Consider the following 22,793-nt stretch of genomic DNA (forward strand, 5'->3'; position numbering starts at 1 on the left):
CCTGGAAGGGCGTGATTGGGAGGAACGGCCCCCTCGATCTGAACCCGAGCGGTGTTCTATTAAACTTCTGTGCTCGACACGGATTTTCTATAATGAACACCATGTTCAAACATAAGGGTGTCCATGTGTGCACTTGGCACCAGGACACCCTAGGCCGCAGTTCGATGATCGACTTTGTAGTCGTGTCATCGGATTTGCGGCCGCATGTTTTGGACACTCGGGCGAAGAGAGGGGCGGAGCTGTCAACTGATCACCACCTGGTGGTGGGTTGGCTCCGATGGTGGGGAAGATGCCAGTCCGACCTGGCAGACCCAAACGCTCTGTGAGGGTCTGCTGGGAACGTTGGGCAGAATCCCCTGTCAGGAAGAGCTTCAACTCCCACCTCCGGCAGAGCTTTTCCCACGTCCCGGGGGAGGCGGGGGACATTGAGTCCGAGTGGACCATGTTCCGCGCTTCCATTGTTGACCCGGCCGACAGGAGCTGTGGCCGTAAGGTCGTTGATGCCTATCGTGGCGGTTGCTGAGGCAAAAACCCGGGCGTGGGAGGAGTTTGGCGAGGCCATGGAGAATGACTTCCGGACGGCTTCGAGGAAATTCTGGTCCACCATCCGGCGTCTCAGGAGGGGGAAGCAGTGCAACGTCAACACTGTTTACAGTGGGGATGGCGTGCTGATGACCTTGACGCGGGACGTTGTGAGTCGGTGGGGAGAATACTTCGAAGACTTCAATTCCACCTACAAGCCTTCCATTGTGGAAGCAGGGCCTGGGGACTCTGAGTCGGACTCTCCAATCTCTGGGGTCGAAGTCATTGAGGTAGTTAAAAAACTCCTCGGTGGCAAGGCCGCGGGGGTGGATGAGATCCGCCCGGAGTTCTTAAGGGCTTTGGATGTTGTGGGGCTGACATGGCTGACACGCCTCTACAACATTGCGTGGACATCGGGAACGGTGCCTCTGGATTGGTAGACTGGGGTGGTGGTTCCCCTCTTTAAGAAAGGGGAACCGGAGGGTGTGTTCCAATTACAGGGGAATCACACTCCTCAGCCTCCCTGGTAAGGTCTATTCAGGGGTGCTGAAGAGGAGGGTCCGTCGGGAGGTCGAACCTCGGATTCAGGAGGAGCAGTGTGGCTTTCGTCCTGGCCGTGGAACAGTGGACCATCTCTACACCCTCAGCAGGATCCTCGAGGGTGTGTTGACTGGTTCGCCCAACCAGTCCACATGTGTCTTGTAGACTTGAAGAAGGCGTTCGACCGTGTCCCTCGGGAGGTTCTGTAGAGGGTGCTTTGGGAGTACGGGGTGCCGAGCCAACTGATAAGGGCGGTTCGGTCCCTGTATCACCGATGCCAGAGTTTGGTCCGCATTTCCGGCAGTAAGTGGGATTCATTCCCAGTGAGGGTTGGACTCCGCCAAGGCTGCCCTTTGTCACAGATTCTGATCATAATTTTATGGACAGAATTTCTAGGCGCAGCCGAGGCGTTGAGGGGGTCCAGTTTGGGGACCTCAGCATCGCGTCTCTGCTTTTTACAGACGACGTGGTGCTGTTGGCTTCTTCAGGCCGTGATCTCCAGCTCTCACTGGAGCGGTTCGCAGCCAAGTGTGAAGCGGTCGGTCGGCATGAGGGTCAGCACCCCCAAATCCGAGTCCATGGTCCTCGATCGGAAAAGGGTGCAATGCCCTGTCCGGATCGGGGATGAGATCCTGCCCCAAGTGGAGGAGTTCAGGTATCTTAGGGTCTTGTTGACAAGTGAGGGGAGGATGGAGCGCGAGATCGACAGGCGGATCGGTGCAGCGTCGGCAGTAATGCGCACTCTGTACCGGTCCGTCGTGGTAAAGAGAGAGCTGAGCCAAAAGGCAAAACTCTCAATTTACCGGTCGATTTACGCTCCTACCCTCACCTATGGTCACGAGCTATGGGTCGTGACCGAAAGAACGAGATCCCGGATACAAGCGGCCGAAATGAGTTTTGTCCGCAGGATGCCCGGGCTCTCCCTTTGAGATAGGGTGAGAAGCTCGGTCATCCGGGAGAGACTCGGAGTAGAGTCGCTACTCCTCCACGTTGAGAGGAGCCAGATGAGGTGGCTCAGGCATCTCATCAGGATGCCTCCTGGATGCCTCCCTGGGGAGGTGTTCTGGGCATGTCCCACCGGTAGGAGACCCCGAGGACGACCCAGGATGCGCTGGAGAGACTATGTCTCTCAGCTGGCCTGGGAACGCCTTGGGATCCCCCGGGATTAGCTGGATGAAGTGGCTGGGGAGAGGGAAGTCTGGGAGTCCCTCCTGAAGCTTCTGCCCCCGCAACCCGACCCCGGATAAGCGGAAGAAGATGGATGGATGGATGAAACTGTGTGGTTTCCAGTTTGTGTAGTAATAACACACAAGCAAGCGTATGTGAAGTTCAATAGGCCCTGTGTATTTATAAATCAATGCAAAAGTTTTGGATAAAAACTTGATGTTTGTGTGACTCTTTGCAGGAGTGAATGAACTGTTTTCTGGCTGTTATTGCCTGTTCATTTGGCTACCGAAGGTCAAGTCAGGCATTACATAAATATGTATATGTATCCCTCACACGTTTGTCTCACTGAATAGAGCAGGGAGGGTTGGGGTGGATGAAGATCTAGAACCTGGTTGTCTCATTTTTGACTTTGTAATTTGATTTAAGACTCTCAAAGGCATACATCCATAAAGAAATCCAGAAGTTTGGTGACAACCTGCAGGTTACTACCATGGTAACAATAAAACTTTGGAGAACTACTTCCAGATGTTTTTCTGATACACTGTAAAACCATTGCAAACCCAATGGTTTCCCGATTGGTAGCTTTGCAGGTAGACGTGTGATCTGATTCAATCTTTTTGACATGTGGTATGTATGCAACTTGAACTGCCCCGTAGAATGTTATGTGCAAGAGTCACCCCTCCCACTGTGACATGGGTAAATATTCCGAAGTAATCTGAACTGAGCTGGTGGAGGTAGAAACATCTGGAAAAGATTAATCAACCAGCAGCCAACTCAATGAGCTCAGCTGGTTCAGTAGTAAAAGAAAAAGTCTTTGCTATGGGTGTATGAGGTCTAAGGATTTTCAAGAATCAACAGCGTGAAAAGAATGATTATAACAGCTCTGTATTTATTGACACCATTATTTGACTAAGGCCTATCAGCTGCTTGCATAATGGTAAAGGATCCAGTTCACTGGAAACCCGAACGTTCAAAATAATTCAAGAGATTAAGTACACATTATTCCAAGTTTTGCGAAAAGTTTTACAAACTTAAATTTGTGAAGTTGATGGAACAAGTTTTGTTTTATGGGTAATTTGTACTCATAATTTCGGATTAAATTGAGCTGTACTAGTTTTTGGGTATGCATAATTTTGAAAACATAAATTAGCTTTAATTTAGGGTGTATTCAGACCTGACTGTTTGGTCCGCCTTAAACAGACCAGGGTTCGATTCTAACGCTGTTCCGGACCTTTGTGCAGGTGTGAATGCATGCAAACGAATCCTGGTGCGGATTAAAGAAACGGACCGAGACCCACTTTTTCAAGTGGTCTCGGTTCGCTTCCAAACAAACTCTGGTGAGGTTCGCTTCAGGTGCGAATACAAACAGCAAAGAACCGAACCAACAGCACAAATATGCAGAGCAGAAACATGTTTTTCTCCATTTCCAGGTCTGTGCTCTGTGTGCCGCCTGTCATTGCTGTCCAAAAATGCAAAATGTACAGTCTGAATAGGAACCACACCAAACAAAAAAAATTAAGTCCGCCTTTGGCCCGAACCAAACAAGCGGATTAAAGGACTTTTCTGGTCTGAATACACCCTTAATGTCCAAGTCCTTTTCCAAGTAAGTAATCAATCCTGAAAATAAAATATTTGTCCTATTTTTCTTGAACATAAGTTTATTTTTGGTTTATGGAAATTTCAATCATGCTTAGCTCACATCAAACTTACGCATGCGCGCGTGAGTGTGCACGCACGCAACCGCACGCGCGCACACACAGTGTAACTTAATTGAACAAAAATCTCAAAGCAATACATAATAAATGACAAAAATGTTTGCATTAAATATTTAAATTTTTAATACCTTACATTCTCTTTAAGACAAAACAAAGACATTTTACCATTTTGTGAGGCAGTAATTCTAATGTGCTCTTCATACATTAAAAGTACATTAAAATTCTAGTAACCATCTGCAGAGACTAACCAAATAATAGAGAATGCTACTAGATTCTATTTTTCTTGTTAATCAAAATTAGTATGTCTCATGGGTGACATATAGACATTTGGAAATGCAAAATAACCCAAAAATGTGCAATGTATGATAAAACATTCAAAAGAGAAACTCTTACCAGAACAAACTGAAGAGTATCATTGCTTTCAGACTGAACAAAGATGTCAGAAATTTCATAGACATATTTAAGTTCCCGTGACAGTTGAGAATGATAAGTCCAAAAACATAAACTTGTTGACCACAGTATGTTCTCAAGTTACCACACTTAACATAAAGTTGCTTACTACATAGGTGTAGGTTTTAAACACATTAACACATTGTAATTATAATTAACATTAACCTCTAGATATACACACTTGTGATGTGTACTGCATTTATCTATATAAACCAATACTGAGCAGAAAGGTAAGTTTTGAGGACAATCACATTAAACTGGTTAACCAAGTTTGTTGTCACATAATCTGATACATTATAAAAGTTAAAACTTCTCAATACTTTGAACTTTTACTCTGTTAACATAAAGTTGTTGGTCATTTCCTAATACCAAAGTTATATAATTGTTTTGGTGCTGCCTCCTGTGGGCTTGTCTTGACTTATCTGGAAACTCCATTATTCAGGTACTCTGTCCTTGTCATTTAGTGTCTTAAAATTTTCAGACATCAACAAGAAGCTATCACATATCTTCATAGAGAAGCATCCCATTAAAGATGGTAAGTGGTTCCACAGAATGGGCCAGTTTTCCCATAACCAAGTCAATGCAGACTGTGTCTTGAGTCTGCAGGGGCAAGATGATATTGAAAACAGCAAGAGAGCCTGGAGAGGTTTTAACTTCAGCCACAGGGTTGTTCTCCAGACCCTCAGGCTGATAGCCACCAGAATCCACCCGGGCCATGCCATAGTTGGATTTAGAAAGAACTGCCTCTATCTTCTCATTCTTGTGGCCTGTTAGGATGGCGCTGAAAAAGTAGCGTCCATCAACTGGGGCAGTAAAAATACCTGAGGAAGAGATGAGCATTTGCTTAAATAAACCTTGGAGACATAAATATCACGAGAACAAAAATGTATCAATATTCAAAATTGAAAATGAGACTTGAAGATCTGGATCTATTCACCTCATAGAGGGCTAGGCCAATTGTTGGCTTGTGAATCATTGACAAGAATAAATAAATTATGTTTACCTGTTCTGGGGTCATAGAAGTCACCTTCATTAACAAAGATCTTGTCAAAGATAATGGTCCCTGGAATCTCCATGGGAACAGTAAGGGCAGCAGAGAAGGACAATTTGGGTATATGAGCATCAGCACCTGGTAGTCCTGAAAATAAATTTTTTTACAAATCAGGATCTGATTTAATCACACACTTTGGGCTCCATTTTATCTTACTCATATTTCGTCCAAAAATCCTCCGATAGATATGAACTCTGATCAACCGATTAGAAACTCGGGTTCATGAATATTCATGATCACTCCACATGAAAGCGCTACTCGTTAATGACCTCATCACAGACCATAATCTAAACATTTTGGTCTTTGCAAGACCTGGTTAAAACCTAATGAATCGCTGCCGCTTAATGAGCCCTCGCCTCCAAATTTTGTGAGATTGCATGTTGCGCGTCCTTATAAAAAATATGGTGGTGAAGCCCTTATCTCCATTTCCGTTCTCAGACTTTTCTTAGACTCTTAGCACTCGTTCGATCAACGCACGGGTGTCAAACTCAAGGCCCGGGGGCCAGATACGGTTCGCCACATCATTTTATGTGGGCCGCGAAGACAAATTGTACATCAAATTTGTGTGTCATTACTAGAACTGCAAATTGTCTTCAGTTTTAATAACTTTTTTTTTTTTAATATTTGACCAATTTTTACTCATCTGATTTGAAAACGAGTTATTTGTCAGTTTGTTTTGTAGCTTTTACTGTATATAATATGAGGTGCTCATACATTTATTTGGGTTGACAGTCATAAGGGCCCTCCGAAAGAAGCTATGACTACAATGCGGCCCGCGAAAAAAAGTCAATTTGACACCCCTGGATTAACGCATTTAAAACTTTTGAAGTTCTCGTTGTCCGATCCACAGCCTTGCCATTGTTATATCTTGCTGTTATTTAATGTCTACCCGGGGCTTACTCTGGTTTCCTGGCTGAATTTTCAGAATTCATGGCTGACCTAGTGACAAATGCGGATAATATAATAATTATGGGGGATTTCAATGTCCATATAATTGTACCGTCAGAGCCACTTACTCTGGCGTTTCAGACAATAATTGATAACGTTCGGTTTTACGCAAGCAATACAGGCAGCAACGCATAAGAATGAAAATACCTTAGATCTGGTATTATCCCAAGGATTGGCAACCTCAAATATAACGGTACTGGCATACACTACTGTTATGTCCGAACACTACCTAATAAAATCAGAAACTTTAGCTCTCTGTCAACGACAGGAGTGCAATTAAAGTTACAGCAGCCGTAATAGTAAATTCGTAATTGTGATTACCCTCTCTGAGTTACTGCCACCGGCTACTGCCGCATATATATTGGCTCAATTGATAATCTTACAAATGAATTCAACGCGACACTGTCAATTGCCATCGACTCTGTAGCGCCTCCACGTCTTAAAACTCACTGTAGAAAGTCTACTCCATGTTTCATGGATGAAACACGTACGCTTAAACAATTATGTAGAAAGCTTGCAAAAAGTTTGGACACCCCTGGTCTAGAGCATTTTCTACTCGGGCTCCAGAGCTTTGGAATGCCCTACCGATAGATATCAGAACTGCTACCTCAGTAGAAACATTTAAAGTACGATTAAAGAAAAATTTTTATGCCATGGCCTTTAATTAACCTGTGGTGGCCGATTTGGCTGGAGTTTGTGTTTGCTGCAGAGCCTTTAAAAAAGTCAACCCCAAAAGTTTCTTTACAATAATATGTTGTATGTTGCCCCCATTAGTCTAAATGCGGCATTCTGATTAATATTGCATTTGCGGAATATGAGTTAAACTAAGTAAATCCCAAACAATTTTGGTGTGACTAATCCAAAGAAGGTAAAAACGAAAGACTTCCATCTTTCAAGATCACACCGCAAAAAGTTGACATACATTGTACAGCCAACTCAAGAAAACAAGGGATTCACCAGAAGCAAATAACATGCTTTATTCCACAAAGCCCTAATCTAAATGAAAACTTTTAAGGTGATATGAAGAGCACTGTGTAAAAACCATACCCATATTTTAAAAATGTTTCTTTACACGAATGATTAAAAAAAAAAAAAAAACGCTGATCTACCCCAACCTCAAAAAAGACTGAATAGAATCAAATCGCAAGACACTCCAATTACATGAACGTCTTAATTTCTCCTGCACTTACCTGGCAGGCCACGTATTCCACTTTCTCCGGGTCTTCCAGATGGTCCAGGTGGCCCTTGGGGACCTGGCAGCCCATTGAAGCCTCTCTCTCCAGGAGGTCCAGGCGGGCCTGTAATTTGAGTAAAATGAGTTTATTAGTTATAACAGAGTAATAAGTTTGAAGCCAACTCATGTGCATCTCATACTCTTAACTATACATGTCACTTGCGTCCTAGGTGGAATTCATGTCATCCCTGCCCTAGTTGATTGTTTTTTTTTCTTTTACAGTCAACTTGTTTTTCAAAGTATACAGTTATTTTATGCAGATTTTTGGAGGGTTGGACCATCAACAAGTTGTTTGCGGGTGAGAGGCCGTGGACCGCAAGCCAAGTTCACACCGAATGAACTGTGGGCCGGTGATAGCAACTTTAATCACACATGACGTTTTTTGAGGCATTTTATCATAAATACGCACCCCCCAGCCTGACCAAGTCCTCAAAGTTGTGAAAAGTTTGACCCATGTTTCCCTTGCTCATGGTATCAACATACCGTATTTTTCGGACTAAAAGTCGCTCCGGAATATAGGTTGCATTAGCCATAAAATGCACAATAACGTGAAAAAAAACAACATATATAAGTTGCACCGGAGTAATAATAATAATAATAATAATAATTCATTAGATTTGTATAGCGCTTTTCAAGAACCCAAAGACGCTTACAGGGAACAAGGCAAAGACATACATGGGGGGGGGGGGGGTGACGGGGAGGAAACAATCGGATAAACTTAAGAGGAGGAAACCAGTTATGGGTAGGGGAGGTCATAAGCTTGGGAGAAGAGGTACGTTTTTAGACGGGACTTAAATATGGGGAGTGTGGGTGAGTCACAGACAGACTGGGGGAGAGAGTTCCAGAGTCGGGGTGATGTGCAGGAGAAGGCTCTGTCACCGAAGGATTTGAGTTTGGATTTTGGGACTGTCAGACGTGAAGTATTGGAGGATCGGAGGGGACGGTTGGGGCAGTAGGGGACAAGGAGGTCGGATAGGTAAGTGGGAGCCACAAGTCGCATTTTTGGGGAAACTTTGACAAAATACAACACCAACAACAGACATGAATAGGCAACAACAGGGTAAACGATACGATAAGCTAACGTTACATAAACACAAACGAGGAACTGAGAAGGTGCCTGACGTGACATATTAACAGTTATTCAAATAACTATAAGATAAATAACAGTTTTATCAAACCATCCGTTTCACTCCAAATCATTAAATCAATAGTCGCCTCCTGACCGACTCCACAATAGTGGACTGAGCATGCTAGAACCTTTCTGACGCCCAAGCCAGGCTGAACACTGCAAAACCCAGGTGTGGCACTGCTAGAGAGCTCCCCCTGACCAGATGCTGTGCGAAGCCAACCTTTTCCAATTTTTCCATTTCCCATTTTTGTTCTTACCTTTTTCTTTCAACCGCAATGTAGTGAGGTATTACTGTATACATTTGCTTGAGAATGAAGATGGCCACCAAAAAACATCCCATGTCAAGGTGGATCTCACAAGACGTACTAACTGTAAAATTCATGCTGGGATTGCAAATCCGAAGATAACAACATGGTGTGGCTGAAATGAACTGCAGACTATTCTCTTTTAAGCGTGTAGTAAATTTGGAATGAGCTGAAGTCAACAGTGAAACCCTGTAAACACCCTTTGACTTAATTGAGAGCAGACCATGTTTAAAGTGAATCAGACTTTTATAGCCATACATGCAGGTGAGCCTAAATCAGTGGTGGACAGTACAGCCAGAATAGGAGGAAAAAAGAATAAAGAGACAATTTGAGCAACTTGTTTATGAGCTATGATTAGGTTTATCTGCTTTTTGGGTGTCCAACCTGGAGATACTTTGCAGATAAATTATGTGGGCATGTCTTTTTTTTTTTTTTTATACATAGAACATACGGCCATCCTGTTTACACAGATCTCTGGCCATAGAGGACAAATACAAAATCTGTTTTAAAATTGCCATAAAACATGGGAAATAGTAATTGCAGAAACAAATCGTACATATATGTAGTACAGTAATTTTTTACTACTGTATCTGCTGATACTGCATTTTTACATATCAAGCAAAAGTAGTCACAAGTAGACATTTCTGTCACACTTCCAGTCATTTTCCCAACTATAAACATAAACCGAATTACCAAACACCTTTGCTAAACAATCGAACAAACAAATATAAGTAATATGCTGTAATGTGATCAATAAATGGATTTTTAGACTGGTTGAATTGATTTAAGTTCACTTTAGTTCATGTTATTCTGAGCCCCTGAATCGTCTATAAACATAAGTGCAATAAGTCCCCGAGGAGAGTGTGGACTGTCTCTGCTTGTGCAGTCCAGTCGTGAGCTGGCGCAAGGCTAAACAGAGGGGAAGAAAAGGGGGATCCCAGACAAGTGTGATTGTGAGCCAAGCTTTAAGCTAAGTAGGTACCCCTCAGCTCTTTCCTTTGCGCACCAAGTTTAAAGTTTGTGATTTTACTTGGGATAACGTTTTACAATAATATTTTTGTAGTTTCTTGAGAATAAGCTACACTCATGTATGTAATTAACCACAAAATCACAGCTTTTTTCCCATATCCTCATGAATATGTCAGTAGCTTCAACTGCAGATTCGTCCAGTGTCTTCAAAGGTGTGGAAGTGTAAACAAAAAGGATAGGTCACATTCATTAAATGTGAGCCTTTTTTCAATCCTTCAGCAGCCCTTACACATAACATGTTTTCTAAGACTTAACCCCTCGCACACTTGCAATTTCTCTGTGTCACACAGGTCCTTGGCTTATGTCAGCATTGACAAATTACATAAAGAGCTGAAGTGTTACCTGCATAGTAATTTGTATCTCATTATGTTTTTCAAAGATATTTGAAATGACAAGTCTCTTCAGCAGGCGGCTCGGTGGCGTCCTGGGTAGCACGTCCGACTCACAGTTAGGAGGGTGCGGGTTTGATTCCACCTCCGGCCCTCCCCGTGTGGAGTTTGCATGTTCTCCCCGGGCCCGCGTGGGTTTTCTCCGGGCACTCCGGTTTCCTCCGACATCCCAAAAACATGCTTGGTAGGCTGATTGAGCACTCCAAATTGTCCCTAGGTGTGAGTGCAAATGGTTGTTTGTCTCTGTGTGCCCTGCGATTGGCTGGCAACCGGTTCAGGGGTTCCCCTGCCTACTGCCAGATGACGCTGGGATGGGCTCCAGCACACCCGCGACCCCCGTGGGGACTAAGGGGTACAGAAAATGGATGGATGGTCTCTTCAGCATAGTAAGCGGGAATTGCCTACCCTTGGGCCAAATAAAACAAAAGCGGAAAACGTTTCCCTTGTGCAAGTAGTGATGATGCTGATACTTCCTTGTACAGAACCAGTTACTTCGTTCCACGGTTACCAAACTTTTCTGACCTGTGTACCTCCAAATGTTTTTATTATACCATGAGTTCCAGGTCATTCATATGCGTTAATGATTCTCCAACATAGAATGCAACCCAACTGATGATTAAATTTTATTTTATTTGATTAATCTAAACATTTAATTCTTTGCCCTTGTCTTCTTTTTAACTCAAACATAAAAATAAATGTTTCCTTGAAAATAAATAGTATGCATTATAAATAAGTATGGTAATATACATTTAAAAAGACTAAACAGAATAAAGCAATAACTTGCCTTTGGTAGATAAAACTGTTATAACATTTATCATGAAAACTAGAGATCCTTTCAATTAGTGCCGTGTGTACAGGAAGAAAACACACCGAGGAATAAGTCTGGCAGACAGTAATTATTGTATGTGATTTCGATAATGGCAGAGTAATACTACATCCTATGAACCTAAAATACTGATTAGGCAGAAAAGGCATGCAGCTGATCGCATTCCTTTGTCTACTCAAATCTGCTATTTATGTACATTCATGCCACGTATGGACTCGGGATGGAGTAACCAAAAAATGTGGGCGCTCCCTGGACAGGAGCATCAGAGCAGGTCTTTTTTTTTAGTCTGTAAGTAATAAATCCAATAAAACACATTTTGACACAAATTTAAGTGCCTTGAGGTAAGGACTGCTGAGTACTGATGCATTTGGAATATGCATTATCGAAGGAGTATGTTTTGTGATTTTGTCAACAAGGCTGCTCTTTGAGTGCTTTTAATAAAATACAATGTTTGTCATAAAATAATGGATTTTTGGTGATAAAATAGAGCAAATACAGAATCAAATCGAATCGAATCAAATAGAATATGCATACCAGTCAAGGGATGGTCTGCAAAACTCTGCGTATCTTTCGAGATGTGAATCAAGCTGGAGTTGAGGTTCTTTATCCGGCTCTGAACATCATCCTGGTTCTTCTGAACAAAGTCCAGGATTTCGCCATGATGAATAATTGAGTTGTTTAGACCCGAAAAACATGTCCATAAGCTTGATACATGTTGGTTAAGTCCTGAAAATGGAACACAGCAGAGGAAAGAGAATCACAGAAGACAAGTCATATTGAAGCTTCCATTACTGGGTGGAGTGTCAAAAATATACGTAACTACCAGTTTCAACAAGTACAGATGAAGCAAAAGAAACCATGATCCAATTACCTTCTTTTATCTTGTGGATGGAGTCATAGACTCCGTCCAACCTTCCACAGACGCCTTCAAGCTTGGACAGCCTCTTCTCTAGCCCATCACCTGATCTCTTACAGTCACCCATCTCTACTAGTATTGTGCTCTCGAAACGTCTGAGATCTCGATCCATTCCATCTAACCGGTCCCGACTTTCCTCAATGTGTTCTGTCACCTCCTGTTGTATTTTGTCCAGTTCAGAGATAATCTTATCCTTTGTGTTTCCTGTCAATTGATAAAGTATTAGAGGTTCACATTATGCATTGGGGAAGAATGTGTGCAGTCAGTTTGATTAAACCAAGCTCACCCAAGTCAGTGATGACGCTGCCATGTTTCTGTACAGTGTGTTCAAGACCCTTGAGGGTGTCGTTTATAGAGCTGAAGGTCAGGATAACTCCAGACAATTCACCTTGCAACGTCTTCATCTGGTTGTTGTTAATGTAGCCTCCTATCACACTGTGGCCATCTAAAGGTCGCTCACCGTCCAAACGGGGTCCATCACCTCTGGTACCTCCATTTTCATTGGTTGAACCCGTGTTACCAGAACCGCCACCTAAACAGTGAAGAAGGAAGACAAGCATTTACCCTTTTCCTGCTCCTTGTGTTACAATATTTCGGAAAATGTTACAATGTTTTGGAAAGTCTTACAAATAATGATTACCTCTTATTATCACCTGAAACCTATCATTGTGCCGTTTATGTAGTAAAGCAATACAAACCAGCACTTTAAAAAGCTGTGCCAATCAAGAAAAAGGTTCACACGAATAGGTATTGTTGACAGTCCAAAACCAAAGCTATTGGTGATGGTAATTATTTTTAACGAATGAATATTACTGAGTTTTGACCACCACCTTTCTATTTTTACGGATAAATAATTTTTATACGGACAAATAGTTATTTGCACATTTGGACTGTAAGTGAAACGTCCCAACCTGAAATTTTCACCTAACTGATGCTATGGCTGCACACATCTCATTGACACCATTCATGAGTTTATCAATATAGACTTCAGAAGTCAAGTCAAGTGAGTATGCTTAGCTTTACCACTTAGGGGCAGGATGACTTCATCATAAGATATTTACTAAATGCATTTGGTTGCATGTATATACCGTTTTTTTCCGTGTATAGTGCGCCCCCATGTATAGTACGCACCCCTAAAAATGGCATGCTGATGCTGGAAAAAAGCTTGTACCCATGTATAATACGCACCCAATTTTTATGAATTTTTTAAAAAAAAATCTTTAATTTTTTTTTTTTTTTTTTTTTTTTTTTTTAAGTCCCAATGATCGTCACACACGCAGGGAGGCAATGGGTCCCATTTTTATAGTCTTTGGTATGGTCTTAACTAGGCTGGATGTAATTTTTTTTGTTGGCGTTGATTTGTCCGACTACCCGTAAACGCACCACCGCGCTCCGTGCGCGCACGGGACAGCAAACGAGCAGGTGATCGAGCAAGCGTCTGATACGAGAGCATTGCGGTCGCATGGAGCGTGTTTGAAGTGAACAGCAGAGAAGAAAGGAACAAGGCAAAGTGTTGTGAAATAAAATATTACCTGTAATACGGATTTAGGTAGAGAACTGAACTCTCGCCCGTTCTGCGCATCTGTAATGGCGACCTCCGTATGATATCCCGTTTGCGTGTGTGCGAGAGCGAGAGAGAGCGAGAGAGAGAGCGTGCGAGAGAACGCTCAACCGTAGCGCGCCGCCGACCGCCCAACTGCACCGCGCTGGTTGATTATTGTGACAGAGCCGTCGCTGAAATTTAGAAGATATTTTTAAAATCCTGATGTACTTTCTAAAATTTAAGTGGACCTCAGTGCGCACTGCGCAGGGAGCTTAATTTGGTGCGGTCGCGCAACCGCAGCGCGCCGGGCGCTCACTGTCGCATTGCTTAAAGAGCGCCTTTGTGTTTTAGGATGAACAGCAGAGACCAAAGGAACAAGGCAAAGTGTTGTGAAATAAAATATTACCTGTAATACGCATTTTGTTATTTGCTGATTGAAACTGCTAATTAAACTGTGAATTGAAACTAATAGGAAGAAAACAACTCTCGCTCTTTATGTAGCTGACGTGTCTTGCGCATCCGTTCTGTGCATTTTATTTCACAACACTTTGCCTTTCTTCTCTGCTGTTCACTTCAAACACGCTCCATGCGACCGCAATGCTCTCGTATCAGACGCTTGCTTGATCACCTGCTCGTTTGCTGTCCCGTGCGCGCACGGAGCGCGGTGGTGCGTTTACGGGCAGTCGGAGAAATCCACGCCAACAAAAAAAATTACATCCAGCCTAGTTAAGACCATACCAAAGACTATAAAAATGGGACCCATTGCCTCCCTACGTGTGTGACGATCATTGGGACTTAAAAAAAAAAAAAAAAAAATTTAAAAAAAAAAAATTAAAAATTTTTTTGTACCCATGTATAATGCGCACCCCAGATTTTAGGACAATAAATTAGTTAAATTTTGCGCACTATACACGGAAAAAAACGGTAGTTGTACCTCAACTTGATTGTGAAATAAATGTGGAATTTTCCTTTGTCAGCTTTGTTAAAGATGTGCTGCATGTAGTCAAAAGTTCTGAAATGTAAAACAAATTATTGTAGTTGCTTGAGGTAGTAGCTATTTGCTACAAACGTAACAAACGTGAGAATGAAAGACTATTTGCATCAGTGATGCTAGGAAATTGCCAGAAAAGTACTGCAGATGGATGTGCTTAAGGGCTGTCAGTCTTAATTTTGTAGTGGGCCACATCTTAGTGATGTCCATCAAGAGGCTGTTATGACAGAATGCCCATATAAATCTACGATCGTATGTCGCTGAATGAATTTTACACCGACTGATAGGGACAAGATTTGAGGTGGACCACCCTCTCAGAAGGGCTGCTATGGAGATTTCTCTGTTGACAGACTGGATCGGGTTTTGAGGTGGACCCGTTTCTCATTTGATGTCTTCCTGTCGTGCTTCATCTTGTTAAATTAACTCTTATCATTTTAATTAACATTGTATAGAATCATATTGTGTTAAATGAGGTTCACTTGACATACACTGTTGCCTAGTCATCCTGGAAGGGAGGATTCCTTCCTCTGGCAGCTTTTTTAGTTTTTCCTTGTGATCAGCAAATGTCAGGGTGTGGGAATAAGGTGGATAGTTAGATTTAATTAATTTGATTACTTTATGTCACATATAAACAACAAATTGATGAATAACCAGTTTTCGAAATTAGTAAATAATTATTCATCTCTTTTTAAATTAATTTTAAAGGATTGCTAACAAAAATGCTTGCAATATCTCATCTCAGGGTGGTGAGACAATTGGCACCTGTGGCTTAACGCTCACTGAGCATCTCAGATTTCACACATCTCTTTGTGAAATGTAAACCCCACGCCATTGCAGAGATTATCTCCGCAGTGAGCCCCACAATAGGTGAAATCTGCGGTATAGAAATACTCGCCAATCCAGCCTGTTTTAGGTGCAGCCCTACAACAACACACCTGATTCAAATGATCAGCTCATCAGCAAGCTCTATTAAGGCTGATAGCGATCCTGATTATTTGAATCAGGTGTGTTGTTGTAGGGCTGCATCTAAAACAGGCTGGATTGGCGCCGTTGAGGACCGGAGTTGGTGACCCCTGATCTAACATCATCACAACCCATCATCATGCAAGTAAAGATTTTTTTAAACTAAACAGAGGTGTCAAATCCAGGCCCACAAAGTAGAATCCCTGCCTCAGTTTGGCTTTAGCCACAGGTGGTTGGAATCAACCAACAGGAGCTATCTTCCGAGAGCTTGTTTCTCTGCCGATTCACTTGATTAGAAGTACTTGCGGTGAAAGACAAACTGTGGCAGGGTTTTTACTTTCTGTACCTGGATTTGACACCTCAGAAACAGACTTATGTCACACGGTAGACCTGGGGTGGGGAATTCTGGTCCTCGAGGGCCAGTGTCCTGCATGATTTATGGGTCTCCCTACTGCAACACACCTGATTCAAATGACCACTTGAGGACGGGAATTGCCCACCCCTGCGGTAGACAGACAGACAGACAGACAGACAGACAGACAGACACTTTATAAGTCCTACATCAACATCAAGCTCAAAGTACAAATACAGTACAATTACACCCAACAATACTGAGTTATTCTTGGACCAAAAAAATCCACTGAATTACCAGACCACAAACCCAGAGCCTGCAATGGAGTGGGGTTGACTATATTTCTATTTTATTATCTTGTAATTGTGTAATTATTTGGTTCCATCACAGAAGGAAAATCAGATGGCCATTCTTTTATCAACACATTTTAGCATTACAATACACCTTACATTTATTGGTGCAGCGTGTGACATCCTCTCGCAGAAGACGAACTTCATCCTGCAAATGAGAGCACATCCGGTTGCACGCATTCCCTGAGTTCACACTCAGCTGAAGTCGGTCGATGTGGTTCTGCAGGCGACCAAGTGCATCCTTGGAATGATTCTGCAACTTCAGCAACTCATTCTTCACTGTCCCACAGATTTCGCAGTCCTGCCCAAGTAACTCCACCTCTGTCACGATGCGGTTAAAGTGTTCACCGTGAGCACCAGTCAAAGCCTTAATCTTACGGATGTCATGGCTCAGGTCCACAACCTATGACATAAACATTTTCATGTTAATATCCAATTGTAGCAACATCTGTATTTTGATTTCTTTGTGAGTTACAACAAAATTTGGGTTAATGCGATTTACCCTTATCACATTTTTACATACCGTATTTTCCGCCCTATAAGGCGCACCTAAAAACCAAAATTTTTATCAAAAGTTGACAGTGCGCCTTATAGTCTGGTGCACCTTTATATATGGATCAATTGATGAATTTGTTGATCCATACTGGTTGTACACAGTGCTCTGCCAAAATGTTTTAGTACGACTAGTAAATTACAAGGTCGCATCGCTTCCCAACATTACGGTAACTGTAGTCAGGGGGCGTCACCGAATAGCTGTTGTACCCGCGAGGCTATTTCCTTTCAAAATAGGCTGCTCCGTTAATGTTTCGAGTAAATCTACGGATCGATATGGAAGGGAAACATAGGTAAGTAGTACCAATGCGTTAGATCGAACTTTAGTCAGTTCCGATCATTTTATAGGAGATCGTTTGAGAAACGCGATTGTTTACACTTTGCTGAGGCTCATGGGATATTGCGAGCTGAGGCTCATGGGATTTTGCGGATGGCTAATGCTATAACGATAGCTGCTATACGCAGCAAGCTATTTCATGTCAAAATAGGCTGCTCTGTTAATGTTTCGAGTAAATCTACGGATCGATATGGAAGGGAAACATAGGTAAGTAGTACCAATGCGTTAGATCGAACTTTAGTCAGTTCCAATCATTTTATAGGAGATCGTTTGAGAAACGCGATTCTTTACAGAGGGCTCGTTGGTTATTGGCTAGTGGGTGCATACCGCAACCCTAGTCAACCTCAGTTTGTCGCAGTATAGCTTCTATTTTATGCGCCTTATAGTCCGGTGCGCCTTATATATGGACAAAGTTTTAAAATGGGCCGTTCATTGAAGGTGCGCCTTATAACCCGGTGCGCCTAATAGGGCGCGAAATACGGTAAGTCTGTCATTTGAATATAATTCAACACAACTGAGGTTAGAATGAAGCAGACCCCAGGTTGTAGAATGGAATCCAGCCTTCCCATGGAGGTATAAACAAAACACTGGCAACAATTGCCTACATTGCAATGTTGTTAATGTTAGAAATGCTGTCACAGTTGTTCACACTGGTTATTTTGAATGGTTGTTCAATAATGTTAATATGTTTAAAGTGTAGGCTTTTAATTACCTTATCAATAAGAGAGTCTCCAGACACAGATAGGTCTTTGAGTTTTGTGTTAAAATGTCTGATTTGATCCTCATTGGCAATCACTCTCCACTCCAATGATTTCCTTGTTGTGTTATCTTTTTCTCCTCCTATTCCCGGTAATTCTCCTCTTCCCACAGTCCCACTTACCCCATCTACACCAGTGCCACTACTGCTTCCACCAATACTACCTTGACTCCCACCAGTGCCAGCACTGCCACCACTAGTGCTACCTCTGCCCCCCCCAGTGTTACTGCCACCACCAGGAGTGTCAGCGTTGCCTGCACCATTCTCCTCTCCTCTTACTACTTCTCCTCCTGCCATGATTCGACAGCCACACTCCTCCAGTTTCCTGTTCAAGAGGGAGGTTCTGTTTTCTAGTTTTGATAGTGTCTTGTCATGTTCATTCACCCTTTGCTTCACAAGCCCCACATCCAGCTCCACATCTGTAATCCTGAAGGCCTGATCATCAAAGCGGTCCAGGAACACAGTCCGAAGGTCACCAAGTTCTCTCTGGAAATAGTCCTTTAAATCGTTTTCCAAATACGCGCAACTTTGTTCAGTTTGCTCCATAGTCTCATTGACCCGTCGTTCCAAATCCTTCAGTCGATTATTTAGTTTATCCTCAGTTACCACTACAGCCCCACCACTAACCCTTTGTCCACCTTCAGCACCAATCTCCCCGCCTCTGAAGACTCCATCCTTATTACTGCTGCCACTTCCTCCCTTAAGCTCGTTGTTCAGGCGGTTGTGCAGGACATCAACATTTTCTGCTGCTGTGCTGATCTTCCGCTCAGCATCTGTGACGCGGTTTCGGAGGTCATTGATGTTGTCACAGCATCTTTTTGAGCTCACTACTTCCCGCCGCAATCCATCAATTTCCTGTTGATAACGAACATCCATTGCATTAAGCTGCTTCTCCAGGGCCCGGATTCTTTCCTGGTCTTCCTGCTGCTGCCTGTGCAGGTCCTTCACACCAGCCTAAATACAAAAACAAAATTGAACATATTTTTCTGTGACAAGCAGCGTGATGACATAATGGAGAATTAATACCTGACAGGAGGAACACGATAGTGAAACCCTTCTCTCAAGCTCCTCAAGGATCTCCTCCTTCAATGAGTTCAGACTTTTTCCACTTGAACTTCCTCCAGGAAGACCTCCTTCCAGATCGTTTCCTTTTCCATTCACGAGATGATTGTTGATGCTTACAAGGGTTTTATCATGAGCCTAATACAAAGGAACAACAACCTAAATAAAGTTTTCTTTTTTACTTTTTGACAAGTGTTATATCTTCCGAAGTAAAGAGCAACAGAGTTACTAACAGAACTACTGCAGATGAACAGTTTAAAGTTGTTCTGTGGGTCTTAAATGTGTGGTGTGTGACCCATTAAAGGGATGAGCGCATTAGTGTTTCAACTAGGGGTGTAAATCGCGGGTTTTGTCACGATACGATATCATATCGATACAAAGAAGCACGATACGATATTTGCCGATATCTTTGCCGATATCTTAAAGCCTGCTGCAATTCATTCACGATACATCACGATATAGTGCTCTACGATCGATTTTTCTTTTTTTAAATAAAAAATATAGAACAATATCCTGATTTATAACAATTCATACGCAAAATCAACAAGGTACTGCAAACTCTTTATTTAGGAAATTACAAGAGTATTGTAGTATACAAAGTGCTTATTTTAACACTGAGCTTTGATGTCGTGTTATTTCTTTAAATGTGCGGCGAGATTTGTGGTCCCTGAATATTTGATCACTGCATGGCAGGATTTACAAACTGCACGTGTCTTGTCCGTTGAGCCATCTTTTCTTTGGAATCCAAAGTGCTTCCAAACGAATGACTCGAAGCCTAAAGGGGAGCAAATTTCCTCGTCTTTTTGGACACTAGCCATAGCACCAGCCCAGGAGCCGGGTACTAGTTGTCGACTCCCGTTTCACGTGCTTGCTCTGCTCACAACGCAACACACCGCGCACTGCGCCCGGAAAGAGGAAGCAAGCAACAATGAACTGGATTTCAAAATAAAGTCGCGTCTAATGTCCGAGGTCAAACACGGCGATATAAATCGATGTTTACGTTTAGCATCGATGCCAATAAATCGTAGAGCATTATATCGATTAATCGATGTGTATCGATGAATCGTTACACCCCTAGTTTCAACCAATGGAGCGCTGTTACGCATTTCTACCTTTAAAACCGGGACCGCGGATGCATCATTTTTGTTTTCCTTGATTAATTCTCGATCTTGTAGCCAATGAAATGCATTAGAATTAACACATGACGGCCCCGTTGGCTCAGAAGAATTTCCGGGAATTGTTTCTTGAGCATGCTAGACGTAGGAATTCAAAATAAATGAGGACGCACTTGAGGATTTTGAACCAGGGGATTTATTAGATCGAGATTTGTGGCTAAATATATGTTTGTGGACAATGGAGAAGAAGAATATTTTGAAAGCTTCGAGTCAGAATAAAACTAATTTTAATCTAGGCTGTTTAATTGAGGTAAAATCTTTAAAAATTGTATTGAATGTTTGTAGAGATAAAATCAGGTTTATGTGTAAGTAAATTCGCAAATGTTTTTTGAATTATGTTTCTGCTACATAGGCTGAGATGTCAATTATTTTGGAGGCGTTGACAATATTGTACAATTTCCAGTAAAACCGGGTTTTCGAAAGTGCTTCTAAAGTCACCCTTCGGTTTTAGAGGTGCATTTTGCCAGGCTCGGTTGATTAGATCCACCTGTGACTAAAAACTAATTGTGACAGGGTTTCTTCTTTCTGGTCCTGGATTTAACAGGTCTTACTCTGTTCAATTATAAGGTAGGTTCTGTGACACTGGCATTTATAACAACACTAATAGGAGTACAGTAATCCCTTGTTTATCACGGATAATTGGTTCCAAAAACACCCGCGATAAGTGAAATCCGCGAAGTACGGTCACCAAGAAGTACCGGGCAGGCAAGATGCTAATTTGCGATCGTGCTAACACGCGAAAACGGACTTCTAAAAGAATGTAAACGAACATTTGGAGAAATACTACATTGTCCTAAAGGTCAGACACATTTTTCCTCAATTTATAAGTTTTATTTTGACTTTTAAATGTTTTTTTAATTTGGAAAAAAAATCCGCGATGTAGTGAAGCCGCGATAAACGGAACGCAAAGTAGCGAGGGATCACTGTAACATGAAAGCTTATGTTACCTGTGTGCGATTGTCAAGTTGATCCAGTTTGGTCTGAATGCTGTGGATTGTGTCTTTAATCTCCGGTTGAGCTGCATCAGCAGGATTTCTTGCTCCGGAGGATATACCACCGCTACCATTAAGACCAGGTTTGTTGACCCTACCGTGAGAGTTCTCATTCATAGAGGTGATGGTAGACTGCAAGTCCTCAATAGTCTGAGTCAGGGTATGAATCTTTTCCTCCAGCAGCTTCATCTTTTCATTATCAACTCTTCCTGCAGACAAAACGCAATCTCAGTGTTTGTATTCACATGACACCAGAGGAAGGCAAAGAAAACAAAATTCAACAAGACACTAAAGATAGTAACTAAAGTTACATGTTTACTGAGTTTTACTACCGTTTTTTTCCGTGTATAATGCGCGAAATTTAACTAATTTATTGTCCTAAAATCTGGGGTGCGCATTATACATGGGTACAATTTTTATTTTATTATTATTTTTTAAAGAAAATCATGGTACAACAAAACCAACAACAGGACTGACCGACAAAGACGTGGAACAAAAAGACAGGGTGACATTACCAAAGACAGGAACAGAAACCAAACAGACATGACAGTAACACATGCAATGATCCGACGGTGAGCGAGGGGCAGACAGGACTTAAATACAAAACACGTTACATTGATTGAGGTGACACAGGAAGAGAGGGGCGACGCGAACAGAAACTATGGCAACCTAGACACATAGCAAAACTGGGGACGAGACATGACAAATCTCCCTCGAAATAAAACTTGAAAACACCTTTCTCCTTGTTTGTTATCAATCGCGCATCGCATTCAGCCATCCTGCCCAACACTTTTAGTCAGTAAAATTCATAATTGACAACACATCGTTTGATGCGATGGTGCAATCCTTGATGGTGTGTTGTTTTTATTGTTTGTTTTTTAATCTCCATCGCGGACCTGACGTCATACCGAGGCAGTATCACTGCGCATGCGCACTATGGATCCGATGCGAATAGTCCTCTTCTCTTCTTGACTGACAATGAATGTGATAGTTTAATACAATCCGCAAATAACAAAATGCGTATTACAGGTAATATTTTATTTCACAACACTTTGCCTTGTTCCTTTCGTCTCTGCTGTTTACTTCAAACACGCTCCATACGACCGCAATGCTCACGTATCAGACGCTTGCTCGATCACCTGCTCGTTTGCTGTCACAATGTACCCTACACAAATCCGAAACATTTGTTGCGGCTCCGAGTCACGACGAGGGGCAAGTTCTGGTTTCCAAGGGTGTTTTTATTCCTCTTCAACGTCTCTCCCATACAGAGCCGCCTTTTTCACGTCCGCACGCCTTTTTCACATGTCCGCACTGATCGCGGTGGTGCCTTTACGGGCAGTCGGAGAAATCAACGCCAACAAAAAAAATGACATCCAGCCTAGTTAAGACCATACCAAAGACTATAAAAATGGGACCCACTGCCTCCCTGCGTGTGTGACGATCATTGGGACTTAAAAATAAATAAAAACAAATAAATAAATAAAAAATTGGGTGCGTA

The 22,793-nt window shown here is 42.4% G+C and overlaps 1 protein-coding gene across 2 annotated transcripts in view; it reads right to left on the minus strand.

The window, feature by feature from the left end:
- Nucleotides 1-4,043: 4,043 nt before the first annotated feature.
- LOC133152611 (EMILIN-1-A-like) overlaps nt 4,044-22,793 on the minus strand; it is a 31,404-nt gene continuing 12,654 nt past the window's right edge. For both annotated transcript variants that reach the window (XM_061276342.1, XM_061276341.1), the window contains 10 exons: nt 21,251-21,504; nt 19,093-19,266; nt 18,022-19,020; nt 16,520-16,823; nt 12,508-12,753; nt 12,177-12,425; nt 11,840-12,031; nt 7,584-7,691; nt 5,398-5,532; nt 4,044-5,215 (listed from right to left, as the gene is read on the minus strand). In XM_061276342.1, the coding sequence (XP_061132326.1) occupies nt 4,893-5,215; nt 5,398-5,532; nt 7,584-7,691; nt 11,840-12,031; nt 12,177-12,425; nt 12,508-12,753; nt 16,520-16,823; nt 18,022-19,020; nt 19,093-19,266; nt 21,251-21,504 (2,984 nt within the window). In that variant the 3' untranslated portion in view covers nt 4,044-4,892. The remainder of the gene's footprint in view (nt 5,216-5,397; nt 5,533-7,583; nt 7,692-11,839; nt 12,032-12,176; nt 12,426-12,507; nt 12,754-16,519; nt 16,824-18,021; nt 19,021-19,092; nt 19,267-21,250; nt 21,505-22,793) is intronic.

Source organism: Syngnathus typhle, linkage group LG4, assembly GCF_033458585.1.
Source record: "Syngnathus typhle isolate RoL2023-S1 ecotype Sweden linkage group LG4, RoL_Styp_1.0, whole genome shotgun sequence".
Classification (NCBI taxonomy): Eukaryota; Metazoa; Chordata; class Actinopteri; order Syngnathiformes; family Syngnathidae; genus Syngnathus; species Syngnathus typhle.